General features: G+C 36.9%; 1 protein-coding gene, 1 long non-coding RNA gene and 1 pseudogene across 2 annotated transcripts; 1 reads left to right on the forward strand and 2 right to left on the reverse strand.

Moving 5' to 3' along the window:
* Positions 1 to 680: 680 nt before the first annotated feature.
* LOC136284224 (uncharacterized) lies at positions 681 to 1,506 on the reverse strand (annotated as a pseudogene).
* Positions 1,507 to 3,057: 1,551 nt separating this feature from the next.
* Positions 3,058 to 14,037, reverse strand: LOC131781491 (uncharacterized). The gene is made up of 8 exons (XM_066174455.1): positions 13,357 to 14,037; positions 12,232 to 12,449; positions 11,809 to 11,944; positions 10,561 to 11,018; positions 7,671 to 7,843; positions 6,543 to 6,580; positions 6,067 to 6,189; positions 3,058 to 4,489 (listed from the first exon to the last, which is right to left on the reverse strand). Exons 1-8 carry the CDS (start codon positions 13,700 to 13,702, stop codon positions 3,708 to 3,710), a joined length of 2,274 nt encoding a protein of 757 aa, XP_066030552.1. The 5' UTR covers positions 13,703 to 14,037; the 3' UTR covers positions 3,058 to 3,707.
* LOC136284312 (uncharacterized) lies at positions 9,034 to 12,222 on the forward strand. Its single transcript, XR_010719152.1, has 2 exons — positions 9,034 to 9,441; positions 12,095 to 12,222. It is a non-coding gene; the product is annotated as an uncharacterized lncRNA (long non-coding RNA).
* Positions 14,038 to 17,770: the final 3,733 nt, after the last annotated feature.

Here is a 17,770-nt window from a genome sequence, read left to right on the forward strand (position 1 = left end):
ATAGGATCTCTAGAGGACTTATAACAATTTACTTTGTTCCTTATAAGTCGCTGCCATCTATAGATCATTTATTAAAATTCTACAAATTCTTTCTCCATTTTCCTCCTTAAAAAATCTTGAAAATTAGTTAGCATTGAGTTATATAGAAAAATTATCCTGTGCTATTAACGCTATATACTTTTTTTATGATAAAGTTCGGATATAACGCGCGCTTTGTTTCATTGGTCGAAAGAGCGTGCTCTATGAGAGTTTATATAATAAGCTCAGTTATGCACGCATAACTGAGACAGACGTATAGATGACGTCATCATTAAAACTTTTTTAATTCTCTATTATATAAAACAAATAGATTCCAAGTTGCCGTGCGTCTGTTCAATAATCGATCACAGATGACGTCAAAATGTGGTAAGAACGCACGCTCCCTCAACCAATGACAGCGCTCGTTATATCCGATTTTTATTATAAAAAATATAGCCTTAATATATGTAGTTTTCGTGCGATTAGCCCCTCGTCAATCGCTCTGATTAAGGGCTAACGCTCGAAACGTCAGCTTTTTTACCCTTAAAGGTGGCTAATTTACGTTTTCAACTCAGTTGTTAACACTAAATTACCTGCTATACTCTCCCACCGACGCAGCACCACTGTTTCTTTAGAAACTTACCCCTTTATTCAAGAATAAATTAGTTGAATGAAAAGCGCTCATTGATTGGGATTAAGAGTGCCGATTTCGAAGATGAATTTTTGTTCTAGTGTTTTGCGGCTTTCCGAACTGCCTTGACGTAAGGAAAGGCCGTAAACTGCCATATATTTTTGAGAATGATTACAGAGATCAAAGTGTCTAACGACTGGTTTGGATGCGTCCTCGTCATTTCTTTCTACGTCGCGAAGGTGCTCACGGAATCGGTCACCTAGTCGTCTTCCTGTTTCACCAATGTATAACTTATTGCAATAAGTGCAAGTTATGCAGTAAATGACATTGGCAGAGGTACACGTAAAGTGATCAGTGATCTTAATGGATCTCTTGGGTCCCGATATTTTCTCTACATTATGAATGAAAGGACAAGTTTTGCATCATGAGCGAATGCATTTGAAAGTTCCAGATTAGTCATTGGTTTAAAATGAACTTCTGACCAAAAAGTTGCCTATGTCTTTGTCACGTTTGAATGAAATTAGTGGGGGTTGCGAAAAGATAATACCAGTCTCTGAATCGTTTTAGAGTAATTTAATGTTATTAAGAATTATAGATTTAACTGCGTGGTTGTGGGGGTGAAATGTGAGAGTGAATGGAATGCGGTCAGTGTTTTCCTTTTCAGCCGTTTGTAGTGCTGACTGTCGATAGTTTGTCGATTGTTTGCCAGTAGCCTCGTTTCGGTGTCAACTTAAGCGAGACCCGCTAGGTGGCAGGCATGGACAAAAATGAAAAGAAGATTTAGTTTTAGGCCGTGTGATTTTTTCGTAACTAAACATACTTGAACGGTTGGTTGGTTTGTTTATAGCCCAAAACATTATCCTTTTGCAATCCCGACAAGCCTGATAATGTCCGCGTGCCGAAGTCGTGGTCACTTCAGAGATACTTGATGGCAGAATAGTACGTCAACTACGTCACAATATCTGCGTAGGTGACGTCAAAAAGTAAATACCAAAACTTAAGATCCTCGTTTTCTACACCGAAAAAGGCACATTTTCCGTAAAAGCCTGTTGATTTATTTATTTACGAAATATTCCTTGAGAAATGATTCTCAGAAACAGTGCGTCAGCTAATCGGAAAAGAGGTAAGAAATATCAGATTAAAGGACCTCAAAGATGTCGACTGCATATGCTTACTCTTGAGGAATCGAGAAATATAAAATGCAGTTTTAAGAATCTCGAGCCAGTAAGTGGGTTTATACGAACGATGGGTCTCTACCCTTTTCGGCATCAAAACTGTGGGTTTTACCGCGTTACATATGAGACAACAATTTGAAATCAAACTGAACAGTGACAGCAACGGTGGCAGAAGAGAAGTTTCTTCTATCAATTGCTGACAGGAATAAACCGTATCATCTTGACTGTAATAAGCTTAGAAGAACGATGATACAGCTTGAGGATTATTTAGAGTTAAAATCATCATCTTTTATCTTAATGGTTGTCAAGGGGAAGGAAAATCGTCTATAAGTAAAAATCTTGCGTGATTGCGTCACGCACCCTTAACACAATCGCTTCAGCCAATTTGTCTAATTACATTCCTCAACTTCGGCAGTGCGCATAGTTTGAATATTCAAATGTTTCGTTGACTCATGAAAACAAAGTTCACGCATGATGACTAAAAACATTACGGAAATGCCAGTGAAACCAAAAATGGTTCAAACGTGTTTCAAAGAACAGAAACGAAACAGCCATTTGAAACTGAAACAGAAACAGAACAAACCGGAACTGGTGGTTTCTAGTTTGGAGAGTTTGGTAGAAAGTTCTGAGCACTGTTAATCTTTCTTGTTTACCTGTGGTTTTTGTTACTATTATGTGCTATTACGCAACATGCGTTCAACAAGTCAGAATTTCTTGACTTCCGGGCTTCGCAGGATAATTTATGGATGTAAAAGGGAGAAGTTGCATGTTCATCACTTAAAGTTAAAGGGAATAATTACAGCTTGAAGTGTCAGTTGTGTCATCTCGAGGATATATTATTCGTGGAATACAAAAATAAATAAAAGTACCACTTATAAAATATCACAGTAATAGATAATTAAATTATATTTTGAATTGCATAATATACTGAGTGGTAAGATGTTTTTGGTTGGATTTATGCATGTTCGTATTCCAAACTTAATTAAAATTGAAAATTCTCTTGAAGATTATCTTTACTTTGCTTGCTTTAAAAGTAAGTTGATCTTGTCGGTATTAAAAAGTTTAACTCATCGCCTTCCTCAGTTGTTTACAAGCTATGGTGGCATTGTAAGTGTGTAATAAATAAAATAAAAAGTCTTAGTCAAGAAAAGAGGAACCAATTAAATTAAATTAAAATGCATCTGGATATGGTTATGAACAGGTGCGTGGTACTGCAAATAACAAATTGCAAAGAAAACGAAAGAGTTGTTTTTATTTTAGTTCTTTGCAAATAAGCCTGCATAATGTCACCTAATGGGGAAACCATGCAACCTTTCAAAGCAAACCATTAGCTCTGGAAATGATCAGAATACATTGGTATGCCTTAGTGGTGGAGAGGGGGATGCCATCTCCCATTCCTGTGACACCATCACTGCTGATCAATTATGAACATAGTAATATACATGAAAAAATTACTCAGTTCTGATTGGTTAAGATAAATGCAGTTTTCAGGTAATTCTAATTAATTGTAGTCATTCAAAAAGTTTCAGTACAAAAATAGTGTTCTTGAATTCTGCTTGGCAGCAAATGTCTACATCCTTTGTTACAAAAATACACATTTTAAAATACTTTATAAAATATTTCACTTGTAACTTGCCCTGTGACACTACATATCATGCAACTGCACACTGTCAGAAAGAGATATAAATTTTAATTACAAGTTAGTGTAGAGAATTGAGTTTTATTCCTACACTCCCATTGCCTCTGTTGATTTAGTGGCTAACATAATGACAATTGAGAGTCAATATTGACTTTAATTTCAATGGAGGGCTCCTAGGCCCCTAAATAGCAACCAACTTCTGTTAACTTTGTTTTCAACTCAAAGTCCATGTCCTTGGTACAACTCATTTCCCTTTTTTGTGAAGGAGCTCATACACATCTTGTCTATCAGACCCTTTCAGGGGTTCATACAAAGATTCTCTCTCTGACCCAGGGCTGTGCACCAATGCATGTGGTGCACCAAATTCAAGGGTCTGCTCATAGGCTGGGTTGTCATGACCATCAGCAGATAGGTGTCTGTTGGGAGCAGCATATTCTGCACCACTTGAATTTGCTCCACTTGAATCTGCCCCATCAAGAACATTATACAGGGGCTCACTGACTGCACCATCATAGGAGCCATCCTGTCTGGAAGGGGCATTTTCGGTATCTGCACTTTCAAGCACATTATATAGTGGTTCCTGATGTTCTTGTTTGGATTCAGGCACCTCAAGCACATTATACAGTGGATCCTGTTGAACACCAACATCTGGGGCTTCATATGTCTGTCCTGCATCAGGCCCATCCAGCACATTGTAAACAGGGTCCTGAATGTTCCCTGAAGTATCATGTCCAGGATCTGGCCCTTCCAGTACATTATATATTGCCTCTGATGTATTTCCTTGTTTGGTGTGAGACTCCTCAAGGACATTGTACACAGGGTCTGAGGGTACACTGGGTTTTTCAGGTTTTTCTGCATTGCTTATTTTCTGTTTAGGCATAGGTTTCTTAGTGGAAGGCTGGTTGTTCTGTAAACTCTGGTAAACTGGTGGTGCTGCAGGTGTATTCTTGTCCAGACCTTGATAAACAGATGAGTTGTCATAATTTTCATCTGCAGTACTGTAAACTGCTCCGTAACTTTCATGTCCTAATGTAAAAATTGGAAAAAAATATCAATATAAAAAGCTAATAGAATTGTTCTGAATAGATTCCAGGATGTTTCAAGGGAGATCAGAGAATTCTGTTGTTATAATGGTATATCAGGGTTATTGACAAGTGAGAGGTCAAGATAGCTTATATCAGCCTGAGTACTTTTATTGCATTTTAATGGACTAGGATGAAGTTGAGGTTTATAAAACCGCAAATAGAGAACCAGGCTTACATCCAGGCATCTTGACTGAACAAGCTTGGTCAATAAATGATTAATAAATAAGGATCAATAACAACTTTTTATTTTTTTTGACACAAAGGTAAAAAATCCAACTGAGATGGGCTAGTTTTTTCATTCAATAAATTTGTTTGTACTGTCTTCTGCCACTTTTTGCAAATCCATCAACAACATTGTCCACAAAATTACCAACTTTGTGAGTCCACTCCATGCAAGTTTTTTTTGCACTGGATTAAAGCATGCAATGTCAAGTAGGCAAGATGGGCCCCAACTTGCTTACTTCAGTAGCAAATAAGAACATACAATTCACTTCATCTTACCCACAAGCCCTGCTGTTTTCTGCTTTAATCTCCTATCACCTCACATTCCTCTCTCTTGCAACTACATTTCTTAACCCTTTGATTCCCATAATATACATATCATGCAGGCAAGTGATGAGAATGACAAAAAATATCAATTATGGGATTACTGATGGATCTGATACCAAATTCTCCAAACTAACATAATGAGAATCATTTGGCACACAGTAAGAAGAATTGGATCAATATCAGTATCTGGCAACTGCCCACCTACCCCTCCCCTAACTCAACAACAGTCAATTGATAACAAGTTAGGGTTAATGTTGGGTAAAGGGAGGGGTAGGTGGGCAGTTGCCCAGATACTGATATTGATCCAAAGAATTACTAATGAGATCTTCAGAGTTTAAGGGTTAACAAGAACCATGAAACTAGATTCACCATGACCTGCATGTACACTTGATTGCCAAAATGTTGGCACCAACACAGCAGTAACCATTAACAAATAAAATACTCAACAACTAAATGAGCATAATGACCCCAATTATTTCCAAATAGTGGATGATGGAAGCTTTGATGAGCATGAATTCCGTCAAGAAAAGAAAATCACAGGACAGGTTGTTCATGTATGCTACTGCTCCCTGGGTGTCAACATCCTTGCAGGTGAGCATTAACCTTGTTTTCAAAAGAGGATGTAACTAATGTAACTATTACTAACCCAATATAATATATAGATTTAGCCAAGCCTAAAAGCAGAGCTCTTATAAGTTTATTTTCCAGCACTACGTTACACTGAATAAAAATTGTAATAAAACTATCTACTGGCAAGTCTTTGTATTATATTTCAACCCAACCATTTCCTCAAGATATAAACACTATTACAAAGTAATTACTCAGGGAAATGGAAAACTTGTGGTATATACACCATGTTTGAGATGCCATGACCATAGTAAGCTAATAAGTAAATAACTATTACTTGTAATGTTGACCTACCCTTTACATTATCCGTTACCAGTCCATGCTCATTACTGACCAACTCACCTCTGTTGTCAACAAGTTCCATGTAAGTTGGTTGACTGTCTTTTCCACTAAAAGTTGTGGCTTTCTCTCCATGTCTTTCCATTTGTATGTCATCTTGAGGTTTCTCGTACACTGGGTTCTTAACTATAATTAAAAATTAAACAAAATAAACACAGAAACTATCATTTCATTGTCAAAGTGGCTTTTTATATAAAATTCATAAATTGTGAAGGAAAATTTGGTATTCTAGTCTCTAACAATCATGAAAAAAGTGAATGTATCAGTATCATGCAACTTGAGTTATAACAGTTCTTAAGATAGACACATCCAATTTTAGGCTAATTAATGTTTAAGATGTACTCAAAACAAAATTAGGAAACACAGATATATTATACTCAACTTGTTTCTCTACAACTTTTCAGGGTGGGTCCAATAGACTTGTATCAGTGTACAAATCTTATACTAACAGTAATTTTACTCTAAATACAAAACTTTACCTCCTACATGTAGTTCTTCTATCTTTTCTGTACTTTCCCTGTAAAAAAAAAATTCAGCATTACTAATTCTACTATCAATGATCATTTCTAAATCACAAATTTGTCTTTAACCCTTTAACTCCCATGAATGACCAAGACAGAATTTCTCCTTACAATATCAATACAATATCAACCAGTGATGAGAATAATTAACTCTTTAACTCCCATGAGTGACCAAGACAGAATTTCTCCTTACAATATCAATACAATATCAACCAGATAAGGGAGAATAATTAGAAGAAAAATATCAATTTGGGTATAATTAGTTAATCCAATACTAAATTTTCTGAACTAACATTATAAGAATTTTATGGTTGACAGTAAGGAGAATTACAAATTTGATCTAAGAGTTAAAGGGTTGAGTAAGCTGTCTCTGGTTCACTATGTATGTCTTCTACAGGACATCATGTTTCATAAGGACTACTCCCATGCAAACTAAAATTTCAGTTTTGATAGAAGTCAAAATACATTTTGATCTTTGCATTCTCTGAAATTTGTTTTGCAATATTTAAAAAAAAGTACAAAGTTGAAAATCACTGGAAAGGCCCAATGAAGAGGAGGGAACTTTAACCTTATGGTTTGGAATTTTATGTTTGTTTAATACATTACAATTATTTTAATATGTATAATTAAATTCTACTCATTCTCCACTAGATGTCTAACTTTGAATGTCTCATTCCATGTAACACATTAATTGGACATGAGTCTGTAAACATTCTGCAGCATGATTACTAGCATTGCATCCTGACACATTTATCTTGTAATGTTATCCAAGTGTGAGCATAAATTTTGATGTTTAAAGTAGACAAAATTTGACTCTGAGTCAATCAAAACCATAATTGTGTTGCATGATTATCCTTATTTAAGCCCTTATAGTAAATTTCACTTGCAGAGCTAGCAACTAGACAATGCAACAGGAATATTTAACAACACATTGGGCTCTCACTTTGTGATCATCTGAGTCTGATTTTGTTTGCCACTCAACATTAACACAAACAAAATTCAAGTGATTTCTCTCAAACAATATGGACAATTCGGTTCAGTTATAGCTGCTGTAAGAGTCAACCACTTTTTGATTATGCAGCTTACCGTAGCCTTCTTCTCTTGCAAAATACAATGATCAACCCTATGACAATAATCCCAAAAATAACAGCACCACCAACTCCTGCACCAATTGCTACTCCTTTGTCTTTTCCCCCTTTCCTTGCCTCTTTGTCTCCTGGAACATCCCTGGTAGGAAGACTTGACTCAGTGGTTGGTAACTAAGAGTATAGGGAAATAAAATAAGATTAAAAATAATTATAAAAATTTGTCCTTAGAAGAACTTTACAATGGCCTTTTACAATATGGACCACAGTACATACCAATTAGATAGCAAGAAAAAGCAAACCAGCGGTGCAATAACTGTACCCTTGGTCTTAAACCGCCTGTGACATGCAATCTTTTTTTTGCATTTTCTGGTTGATGTATTTAAAATTAGAAATAACCGATCTTAGCGCCTATTGACTTCTCTTTGACCATCTTTTTGTGTAGTTAAAGTACGATTTGGCGGCCAAAAAGTGTCCCCATGAAGGAGGCTCCATACCATATTTGCTAAATGTTGGCACGCGTGCCAGCATATTGTTTTTTTACAAAAACATTTCTTGTTTTCGCTTTTCAAGGTCACTAAAAGCCATCAAAAGGCGATAAGCAAGGTTCGGACTACCGTTTCCTGTAGTAGTTATTAACAAAATGATTTTCGTTAATAAGCTAAGGCTCTACGAAGGGAGGCACTTGCCAGTGATAATTTGGCTTTGCCTTTTATTTTCTTCAACTTGGTTTGGAGAAGTGTCTCAAAATTTTCACAGCCGATCTTTGTCCAGCCGATCTTTGTCCAGCCGATCTTTGTCCAGCCGATCTTTGTCCAGCCGATCTTTCAAAAGCCGAAAAAAAGAAGGGGTTACAAAAGCGGTTTTCTCGCTATTGGCAATTTTGTGTTTTCTTCCTCTATCTCAAATTTGGTGCTATGAATTTTTTTATCAACAGGCACTAAGAAGGGCACAAATATGTTTAACGATCCAGCAAATATAAACTTCGCCAAGATTTATATCTGAGAATGTGTAAACTTTCGAATCTGTCACCTTCTAGCAATCTTTCCCATCGTGTTTTCTTTTCGGTTGACCTCTTTTTCAGGTGTAGAAGGCCTATAAATATTACGGGTGGAGTTGCTGGAAACCCTTGATTCCATAGCATAGAGCTGTATTGTGTAAAAGCCGAAAAAAGGACAATCGTGCGATTTTAAAGAACCGACACGTTTGTTACATACATACATACATACATACATACATACATGTATGTATGTATGTATGTTTTGCATGTTGTCACTTTACTGCTCGTGGCATGTTCGATCCCAGATCTTGCGCGGTCAAAAACCCCACGGCTCCGCGCGCGACCAAAACACTGTGACGTAGAAAACTGTGAAAACCGCGAAAACTGCAACTAATTGTGGAAAAAGGGAAAATTCGAGAAGAAAGGGCAAACGTATTGTGTTGCCGGAGCGCCAAATGATGTTAGCTTCGAGAATAATACACATATACCGGGTATTTCTATACACTCCTTTCCAAAGGATTTAACTGTATCACTATGGCCAAACTGGACGCGTTTCACACGTCGACATCGAGGAGATTTCACTCTTCATTGTCGTCTTAATATGCTCTGTAACGGCCTTGAAGACGGCTGTTACGAACACATACCACAAGTCAAATCAGGGAAAGATAACCAATGAATTCAGCTAAAAATAATTCTGATTAAGGGGCCTGTTCCCACGCCGTACACGATTGCTTAACATCCTTTTCGGCTGACATTTCGCGAGCGAAGAATGGTGAGTTCCTTATTGTTGTTTATTCCACGCGCTTGAGATTTACTCATACTCCTTGTCTTTCCACATAACTACATTTGCGCTTTTCTTATCGTATGAAAATCAATGGTAGTTTCCATCTTATTTTAAAAACACAAATACATCGTTTGTTATAAAAGAGCTGACCAATATCCTGTAGCGTGAACAGTACGAAACCTCTAGCGGATACAAGCTCGAAGGGGCCGTGTATTCTCTTAGCCTAGACGGTTACAGCGATATTCACTTTGACTTTTGTTTTGATTTGATGTTCACTTTATTTTTTATTTCGCCGTGAATTGCCTTTGGATTTCAGTTAAATTTTGAAATGATTTTTACTTTGATAATGCAATTACTTTTGCTTTTAAATTTGCTTGCAACTTCATTTTACTTTCAATCGTTCTTTTCCTTTGTTTTGCAGTCACGTTCCACTTTACTTTCAGTTTTGATTTATTTTTTTCTTTTATTTTTTTATTAAATCTTTGAAAAATTGTAAAATTTTGAGTGGCAGTCCTCGGCCACCATAGACTTGTAAGTGCCAACTGAGGGTTTTCATGATTTTCTACGTCATCACCCCTAATTCGTTACCAGTCTACGGGACACTTAATAGACAAAATAACAGCACCTTAAGGGCCCGAAAAACCGAGTTTTAACTTGAAATTTTCCTTTTTGCGGAATTGGTTTGTAAATATGATAAGCTGAATATTTACGCAAAAAATTCGTGTCATTAGCACTTAAGTACAGTTTTTTATCCCATATGTACTCGCTAAATGACACAACTGTATAATTTTATTTACTTAAAACCGTTTAAGTCCCAAGATCTCATTAGTAATTCTCCGTACTGTCTGCCATGTAGTTCTTGTGATGTTAGTTTGGAGAGTTTGATATTAGATCAACCAATAATATTTTTCTTTACTCTCATCACTTGTCTGCTTGATACCATTTTAATATTGTGACAAGAAATTCTGTCCTGGTCACTCATGGGAGTCAAAGGGTTAATTACTAACTTCTAGGCTCCATTATAATCATGGTTTCATAATTTCAGTGTACCCTCTTCACATTTAATACTAACAGAACTATCAACTGTTCCTAACACAGAAAACTCACCTCTGATGTTTCACTATAATTTGGTTCCCCTGTGCTAACCGAAGATTTTGGAATCCCAGTATTTACTACTTGATTAGAAATTTCTCCTGAATTGACTGGCAAGGAGCTTTCCAGTTCAGCTGTTGATGTTGACAGCAGAATTGGTCCAGATGAATGTAAGGCCAGCATTGTTTGAAGTGACCTGGTTTCAATGTGTGTTGATACAAATGATGAAAATTTGCCTGTGTGAGTTGCGGTACTTTGTGTGGTAGCACCCAATGAAGGAGAAGGTGATGGTGGCGATGATGATTGTGGCATTGGTGACAATGATGATGATTGTGGCATTGGTGACAATGAGGATGTTTGTGTTGATTGTGGTAATTGAAGAGATGGTGAAGACAAATATGATGATGATGGAGTGTGAGAACTCGAAGCAGTTGGAACAGTATGTACTGAACTTGTCTTTGATGGGGCATAATCTGAGAAAGGCAGAGGGAACATTTGACAGTTTGACCATCCCTGTTTACATTGATTTTGGATTCTATTAATTATAGATAATGAAATTTAAATGCCGGTAATATTGATAGTCTTTGTTAAAAGGGAAGTGGTTGAATAATATTACTCTAAATTGCTCTGTACAGCATGTTTAGTCTTCTACTCATTCCTACATGTGTACTAGTAGATATGAACCCTCATTTGTCTGCTTTAATTTATGATTGGCTGTTGTGGCTGTTTGTTTTTACAAAATAATCCATCCTTAAGAAATCATTTCATCCCTACTGGTTCTCTTAATGTTTACTTTATGAAGTCCAGTATGAATGACCCTTTTAACATTACAGATGTACCAAAAAGGGTCATAATAAACAATCTTTATCTAATTCCATACTGTAATGTACCCAAAACGCAACCATAACTCCCAAACAACTTCTTACATAAAGCTGCCTGAGCTCATTTGATGTTCATTTGCTCTGGTGAATGGCTAACACTTGAAATGTCAGCTTTTAAACTCTTTACAGTGGCCAATTTACATTATCAACTCAGTTGATAATACTATATTACCCTGTTGAGCTTGTTTGACCTGTGTACTGCTGTAAAGCAGTTAAAATTTCCTGAGCTATAACATAAAAATATTGTAACACTTAATTGAGACAATTATATGTTAATCCTCATATAATCCATTACCTAAAATAATCAAAACCATGATATCACCCCTAAGTTCTGAATACAAATATTCTTTAAATCATTGGCTTTACTTTTAAAGCAACTCACATGTCACAGTCCCTAATGCCTTGAAAAGCATGCAACATGTGAATGGTGACCTGGGATGTGAACTTCTGGTATTATAGCAAGTAACATTAAGACGGATGATCCTGCCAGAGAGTGTGCCATTCTTGTCTGCTTTCCACTGTTAGGAAATGGTAAAACAGAGCATAAAAGGAATTTGTACGTCATAGTTTAAAATGATTTTATCTGATTTCAAGTTATTTTAATCTGTATATTTCTTTTCATGGACTATTGACCAAACTGTTTTCTGTTCCCCTGGCTTCTCTTGCAGGTAATCATCTCTTCAGGGAATACTGACTGTTCCATTCTGACAGCTAAACCCTAAATGGACAATTCAGGAAAGTGCCTGATCATTGTATAGATATCACAAAAAGGAATAAATATAAGACTGAAAAATCAGTGCTGTACCTGAAGCTTCAATTGGTGAAAACCAAATATCTGGTCATGTATACTTTTCCATTCACCATGGAAGCCATTGTAATCAAAGAAGTGTCCACTGATTACAGAGCATTTATCTCTAGATGAGGAGAGTACAAATTTCTCTGAGTTTGCCACTGAAAGATTTACCTCTTTAGACAACAGATTGTTTGGTGACCAACTATTAAAAAGTATATAGTCTGAACATCCTAAAAAGATAAAAAAGCAGGATCAATTATTGTCAATCAGTGACATGCACTCACTTTGCCAACAAATTGGTACACTTATGTATTAGAGCTGGTTTGAGTCTCTTCACCTTAGTCACAATCATGGCTTCACCCATGACTGTTGGATATTAAGTTACATGTTGGTCTTGGTGGTAATGAATACCCCTCTAACAATGATAAGCTTGATGAGGAAGGAAGCACACAAGGGGTAAGGATCTTAATAAGTACAATAGAGAATCACCAGCTGTTGGCTGAGTTGATCCAAACCTGATTGAATACTAATACTTTGTAGCAACTACAGAATACAGGGTCACTGATGTTCACCTAGTTGGCAGAACATAAAAGGATGTAAAGTGATTAAATGAGATGTAGATAAGTGGCCCTGTATTCTGTAGTTTTACCTGAGATTTTACCATCACAGCAACATAAAGGTGTGGTTATATGTGGCTGACTTGATAAACCTTTTAACTCCCAAGATCTCATTAGGATTATTCTCCTTACTGTCTTCCATATAGTTCTTGTAATGTTAGTTTGGAGAATTTGGTATTAGATCAACTAATGATCCCCTAGTTAATATTTTTCTTTATTCTTATCACTTGTCTGCTTGATATTGTATTAATATTGTGAGGAGAAATTCTGTCTTGGTCACTCATGGGAGTTAAAAGGTAAAGATTAATCAGGTTTTGAGCACACATCAAATCTCTATTTTTGGTATCCCCTTAAAGTAAATTATATAACTGCCCCCTTCAAGATTATAGCAAATGTTTTTTTTAAAGATATCGTGGATTGTTCAGTGTATTTTCATTTAATCTTTATTTCACATTTCTACCGGATTTCAAGTTGACAGTTCAACTTTTGAAAGATATCAAATAATGGTTCACGTTCTTACCTCCTAATCTTTGAGCTTGGTTTCCATTGATACAACTTTGATTTGAAGGCAGGAATGTCGGAAACTCGTAAGAGCAAGAGCAACCGCAAGACTTGCCATTTGTGGTCACCGTCTTATCGAAGCTTGCTTTCAGAGTGTTGCACCAGTCATTGACCTTGTTAGCATCCTCAATGCAGTAAGATCCATTCTTATAATTCAACATGAACAAATCGTATTTACCACCACCTCTTCTCTCTATGATAAATTCCTTAACATCTGTTTGATTGACGACCTCGAAACTTGACAGCTGGAGGATTATTGTCAACAAAAACAGCTTCAGCACAGCTCTTTCTTGTCCTCTTTTCATTTTCGTGCAGCAAATTAATTGAATGTTCCGCGGCGACAAGTGATCAACAACTTGGTGTGAATCACATCATCCAGTATTTCAACTGTTCACAAACAAGTTACTCGTTCGCCGACCCCTTCTTCACGCCAACTAAGCACTTAATAAACAGAGCATGAAGTTATTTCCGGATTCACGACAGACATACGCATGAGGACAAGCAGGCTTCCCGGAACTGGACGGTGTGTGATTGCTTGGCCTTCTGGGAAGGCAGCACCCCTGCGAGTGGGACTGTGTCACAATGTAACGTCCTGGTCCCCCTATATGATGATTATCTTTTACAGTACAGCTAGTCACACACCCAAGTACAAAGGATATAGTACAAACTAAAGTAAGAAAAAAAATAGAAAACCTTAGTAGTTCATCGATACTAGAATAATATGAAAAATTAAAAAAAGAGGGAAGAGAAAAAAGTGTTGGTCTCCGGCTATTGCAGTTTTCATAATCTCGTCCTAATTGCAAGTTATCGGCAAAAACCTTCCCTAAAACTATCGCATATTTTCTAAGGAACGCTTTGTCGACACTAATTATAAGAATACCAATATGGATCTGCTATTCAGCAGCGGAAGGCTGGGGAGAGAGAAATCATTGTTCGCACTAAGGGGGTGAGCGACGGTCAAAATGAAGGAGAGGGCCGGTTGAATAATCGATCGTGATGAGCTAACAAGGGTACACCCCCCCCCTCCCCCGACACATTTTTTAGCACTTAAACTACGAGGCTCGTTATCTATCTAAGCAAGTTGTAATGAAAATGGAGTTTTTAACAAACTTGAACAACATGGAAATTGTTCCGAAGTTAATAGGTATTTAAAAAAAATAGTTTTGAAAAATAATATTGAGAGATTCAACCTTAAAACCGTTTAGTTCCAAGGGAACTTTAAGTTTATTAGTTTCCGAGTCCATTTCCGATAATACCGAGCCGAGGGAAAGAAAGAGCATAGCCAGCGGCAAGAGCATTTAATTAGCCGCGAGAATATTTGAGCTCGAGGCCTTCAGCAAAGCAAGCCGACCAATCAGGGATCTGTCTCGCTTGTAACGAGGGCTTGCTCGAAGACTACCGAAAGAAAAATGGGCGTAAGGGCCCATAGACCATGAGAGGTGGAGGTAGGAGGGGCACAGAGCGCAGGGGAAGAGAGGACCATAACAGAAGTTTACATTATAAGCGAAATATTATGTACTTATTGACTTAGTGGGAGGGGTCACTCCGGTGCGGCCAGATGTTTTCCCGTCTGGCCCGACCCTACTCAATCAATAAGCATTGTATCATATGACCACTGACTAAGTTTTTAAAACTTAAAAAAGGTTGTTTCAACTAAAATAAGACGAAATAGACTCGCGCGTGCGGGAAAACCACCAAAAAATTTTTTAAACTTTTCCTTTATATTTTTTCAAAACACCAGAACAAGAAACTCACAATTCATCGAAAAACGTGACTTATTTACCACTATCACTCATTTTTGCAACAAAAGCGAACAATGTCACTTTCCTTTCTTAATTCTTTTACAACAAAGCCGTACAAATGTACCAGAGTCGGAAAGCTTTTTCCGAACCGGATCACGTCAACCCGTCCGGCTTTACACACGTCAGCTTTCACTATGGTTTTCTATGAGATTGCACAAGCGGGACCGGACAGGTTATATGATAAGTACGTGAATTCAAAACTGATTTACGAACCTTTTTCTCCGTTATATTCTCTTGTCAGCGCATCTATTACTAAACGCAAGGTTTCTATAGCGATGAGAATGCATGAGAAGGTTTAAAATTATGAATGGGTTTCTCCATTTGCCTGTTGGTGAAAAATTCCAATAGTAAAGAGTCCGAAACTTCTCCTGTACGTAAAGAAACCATGTTAATTGTTAGAATTGCGTATACAGCCAACAACTGATGCGTAACCAATTTAAACCTCGTAACTACTTTTACTGATATTCCTTGACTTGCACAGTAGTACTTAAAGCAGGCGGCTGTTAAATTAACTCACCGGTATTGTCACTACACCCATTCACTTCAATCAACTCTAGACATCTGTACTCACGTGTGTTATACTCTTCGGGATATATTCGTAAGAATCTTGTTTCAAAAGTTCCTTGGAAGTAGTCATATTTTATGGTGTCTTTTTCACTATTTCCAGTAAACCTCTGAAGGTGGACATTAAATGAAACACTGAAGAAATATAAAATAAAAAATGAACATGATTTGATATATCCTCGCAATGAAAAAATACTCTATTAAGTAAATATATGTGAGTTATAGGAAGAGTCAAATTATTTCAAATGAAAATAGTTGAACTCAACTCCCATTTATATACAAATTCATTAAATATTTTAAATGGCCCATTAACAATTCAATTCAACTTCCAAAGAAAGGAATTGATCATCTCGTTGAGTATAATGCCCCTGGAAGAAATAATATTCACATGTAAGATACTTAGTTAAAACTTCAGTTCCTTTTTTTAAACCATTTTAATCTTTGTAATCAAACCATGTTACACCATAACAACTGTGTTTCATCTTAAATGTTTTAATATAATTAGTCAATGATCTTTGGTATTCTTGAGCTGTAAGGGCTGAGACAATATTCCTGACCTCAAGTAGGTCAATCTCAAAAAACATGTTGATACAATAAGAGCACCAAGCCTTATAATTATTCAGTTTTCCTTCCGATGGACCAAAGCCTGGAAAACTGTCAATGGAACTTAGCTGGGAATCATTAATTTTCTTGGTACTCTCTAAACCAAGTGCTTCTGAGCAATCCACAAAAGCCCAAAGGTGACAAATTAATTCAGTATGATTAGGACTCCGTAACTTGAGAGATATTTAATCACTATGCAATTGGGAGTAACAAATAATGATTGGTAGAGATAATTCTTAGAGGTGGTATTCTTGTAAGGGACCTAACTATGTTACCTCCCACAATCATTGGTGTAATTTAGCAAGAGGACGGGAACGTCAGCCGGTTGCAGATACCGAAAAAAATCGAGCCCCGTATTCAATAGCAGGGTTACTAGAGATCCTTTCAGGAAAATGTGCAACAAACCGAAATAGTTAATAACAAATTCCAGCCTGGAAATATACATTGATATTTTAGAAAAAACTCTGAAGAGTGAGAGGACAAGAACTGAACGCACTTTGATAATCTCTCCTCACTCATTTACTATTAAATAATGTTTACTTCCTTCCAAACAGAGATTTCTCTATACTTGCTGTATCAGTACAACTTCCTGTTTGCGGGAAGCTAAGAAGGTAGGAGTGCAGGCCTTACATGAACAGCTACTTGTTGCAATATTGGTCACCTAAGCAGAGGTGTTCTGACAGACATCTAAGGGGCATCTGTAGCCAGTTTTGTTAATAATATTGAATACGATGCTATCGTACGTTCCTTCTTCTCCCGGTAATAACATACTCAGTGACGATGCCGTCTGCACCCAAACTGGCTTGTATCGGAGAGGCTGTACAGTTGCAAGACAAGACACCAAAAACAAAGACATGTTTCTTCGCGCAAATTATGAGCTACATCTTACTTCCGATTACAAGAAATATAACTGAGCGTGTTTTTGACCGCGATATGAGCGCACACTGAAGTTCAGACCTCTTCAGGGGCCAGTTAGATTAATAAACCTTTCCAACTTCCTTTACAAACACCTTATGACGTCAAAAAGTCCGTGGATACTCCCACGAAGGATCAGAAAAATCATGCTCGGAAATTTGAGCATAATGCTTTTGAGTGCCACCCCAAAAAACATGGCATCGTGGTGAAAATAAGGATCAAAATTTTTCCTTTTGCTCAACTCAATAATTCAAATTAATAGCTTTTAAGAGCCTCTGAACCCCTCTCCCTCCCCTCCCCAATTACTATCACCGACAGGTAAAACTTGTCAAGAATAGAAAGCTTACCATTTTACTGAACCAAATTCCTAAAGTGCAAGCGAGAAAGCAGGTTCACAGTTGACACAACTCAGGCTATAGAATTCCTCTCTTGTTGAACTGTAATATCAAAGTAACTCTTTAGGCGTTTAGTCATAATGCAGACTGATTA

This window comes from Pocillopora verrucosa, chromosome 11 (assembly GCF_036669915.1).
Source record: "Pocillopora verrucosa isolate sample1 chromosome 11, ASM3666991v2, whole genome shotgun sequence".
Taxonomy (NCBI): Eukaryota; Metazoa; Cnidaria; class Anthozoa; order Scleractinia; family Pocilloporidae; genus Pocillopora; species Pocillopora verrucosa.

Coding starts and splice junctions, on each gene's coding strand:
- LOC131781491 (XM_066174455.1), bottom strand. CDS start 13,702: ATGAAAAGAGGACAAGAAAGAGCTGTGCTGAAGCTGTTTTTGTTGACA. Junction 12,450..13,356: donor CCAAGCTCAAAGATTAGGAG/GTAAGAACGTGA, acceptor TTATCTTTTTAG/GATGTTCAGACTATATACTT. Junction 6,190..6,542: donor AGAAGAACTACATGTAGGAG/GTAAAGTTTTGT, acceptor TTTTAATTATAG/TTAAGAACCCAGTGTACGAG.